The sequence below is a fragment of the Atta cephalotes genome (assembly GCF_000143395.1).
Source record: "Atta cephalotes unplaced genomic scaffold scaffold00027, whole genome shotgun sequence".
NCBI classification, from domain to species: Eukaryota; Metazoa; Arthropoda; class Insecta; order Hymenoptera; family Formicidae; genus Atta; species Atta cephalotes.
The window spans coordinates 2,602,454-2,604,845 of NW_012130091.1; the positions used below are offsets into that span (position 1 = coordinate 2,602,454).

Below are 2,392 nucleotides of genomic sequence, written 5' to 3' on the forward strand. Positions count from 1 at the left end.
CGCTCTATCAATACAAAAGCGTTTGACAAAAACTTACGGGACACCCTATATATAATATACTGATTCTTAAAATATTTTTTATGCATTATGAAGCGTATATAAAATTATAACTAGAATTTTGTCACAAATTATAGATTTAAATTATAAATAAAAATAAAAATATTATATTTGTATGTCTCTCTCTCTCTCCAAAGAATAAATCTGTAAATATAAGTAAACTGTCTATATGAGTTTTTGCGATTGTTAATGCATAAATAATTTATTTATAACACAATACTATAGATATATTATCAAAGTATTAACAATTGAGGAGACTTATATAAACAATTTATTTACATAAATTATAAATCTAATCACTGATATAAGATTCTAAAGTGGATTTTAATAAAAAACAAATCAGTTTATTATCAGAAAAACTGCAATTATTTAATTGTGTAATATATCGCTTGCAGCGTGAATGTATATCCGTCCACGTGGGGCAGGCGGGAGTACAAATAGGAAATGCTTGCTGGGAATTGTACTGTTTAGAGCATGGTATTCAACCCGATGGACAAATGCCGTCAGACAAGATACTTGGAGGTGGTGATGACAGTTTCAACACTTTCTTCAGCGAAACCGGCGCCGGGAAACATGTACCCAGAGCGGTCTTCGTCGATCTCGAACCGACCGTCGTGGGTAAGTGCGATATGATATTTTATGCAGCGAAAATAATTTTTTAAGACAACTGGATGACCGAATTTGATCTACCGATGTTCTTTTAGATGAGGTGCGTACAGGCACATATCGGCAACTCTTCCATCCGGAGCAGCTAATAACTGGCAAAGAGGATGCTGCCAACAATTATGCACGCGGCCATTATACGATCGGCAAAGAGATAGTGGACCTCGTTTTGGATCGCATTCGCAAGCTGGCAGATCAATGCACAGGACTTCAGGGCTTCTTGATTTTCCATTCGTTTGGCGGTGGCACCGGTTCTGGCTTCACATCTCTGTTGATGGAACGACTATCGGTAGATTACGGGAAAAAATCGAAACTCGAGTTTGCGATTTATCCGGCGCCTCAGGTCTCTACAGCCGTTGTCGAACCGTATAATTCGATTCTTACGACGCACACCACCCTCGAGCACTCCGATTGCGCGTTCATGGTGGATAACGAGGCCATATATGACATTTGCAGACGCAATTTGGACATTGAACGGCCAACTTACACTAATTTAAACCGCCTAATCGGCCAGATCGTGTCTTCGATCACGGCTTCGCTGCGCTTCGACGGCGCGCTCAACGTCGACCTGACAGAATTTCAAACGAACCTGGTGCCCTATCCCAGAATTCATTTCCCTCTAGTCACCTACGCTCCCGTCATATCCGCAGAAAAGGCATATCATGAGCAACTCTCTGTTGCCGAGATAACAAACGCCTGCTTCGAGCCCGCAAATCAGATGGTCAAGTGTGACCCTCGTCATGGAAAGTACATGGCATGTTGCATGCTCTATAGAGGCGACGTAGTGCCGAAGGACGTTAACGCGGCAATCGCGACTATCAAGACCAAACGCAGCATTCAATTTGTTGATTGGTGCCCGACCGGATTCAAGGTCGGCATCAATTATCAACCGCCCACCGTCGTTCCCGGCGGTGATCTCGCCAAGGTGCAACGTGCCGTCTGTATGTTATCCAATACGACGGCGATTGCTGAGGCCTGGGCGCGGCTCGATCACAAATTCGATCTGATGTACGCGAAGAGAGCCTTCGTACATTGGTACGTCGGTGAAGGGATGGAAGAAGGTGAGTTCTCAGAGGCACGGGAGGATCTCGCCGCCTTGGAGAAGGATTACGAAGAAGTCGGCATGGATTCCACCGATGGCGAAGGAGATGGTGCGGAAGAATACTAAAGATTAGATCGAGATTTCTATTTTTATTTTTTCATATTTCGTATATTTATACTGTGACGCTTGCCATTTATCGCTTGTCGCGAGTTTTGCTTGATTTTGTAACGCAATTCGAAGCGATCTACTGCGATTTGTTAACTTTGCTTCTTATTCGATCCCGATCTGATCCTCGTGGAATTTTTGACAAGAGGAACATATTCGGTTCCTTATAACAATTTGTCACTTGGTATTGCTCGAAGAAACAACTACTGAAAAATATAAGCACATCTAAAAATACTTTCTTGTGTATTTTGTTGTAATATTATTTATATATTATATCAACCATTATACAATAATAGATTGCATTAATATACGTCTTCGATCATACAATTATTATCGATCATTACATGATACGTGAATATAAGTGAAGGATGAAGAGGAGAGGAGGCGAGAAGAAAGTATACATAGGTGAATATATTTCTTCGTTCATAGATGTGTCATAGTCAAATCGATGAAGCACGTGTGATC

The 2,392-nt window shown here is 41.3% G+C and overlaps 1 protein-coding gene across 1 annotated transcript in view; it reads left to right on the forward strand.

Annotated features, from left to right (window-relative positions):
- The window catches only part of LOC105620599 (tubulin alpha-1 chain), a 3,326-nt gene extending 1,165 nt beyond the window's left edge, over window positions 1-2,161 (forward strand). The window contains exons 2-3 of the mRNA XM_012202089.1: window positions 453-675; window positions 762-2,161. Of these exons, the coding sequence (XP_012057479.1) occupies window positions 453-675; window positions 762-1,888 (1,350 nt within the window). The 3' untranslated portion in view covers window positions 1,889-2,161. The remainder of the gene's footprint in view (window positions 1-452; window positions 676-761) is intronic.
- The last annotated feature ends 231 nt before the right edge of the window (window positions 2,162-2,392 follow it).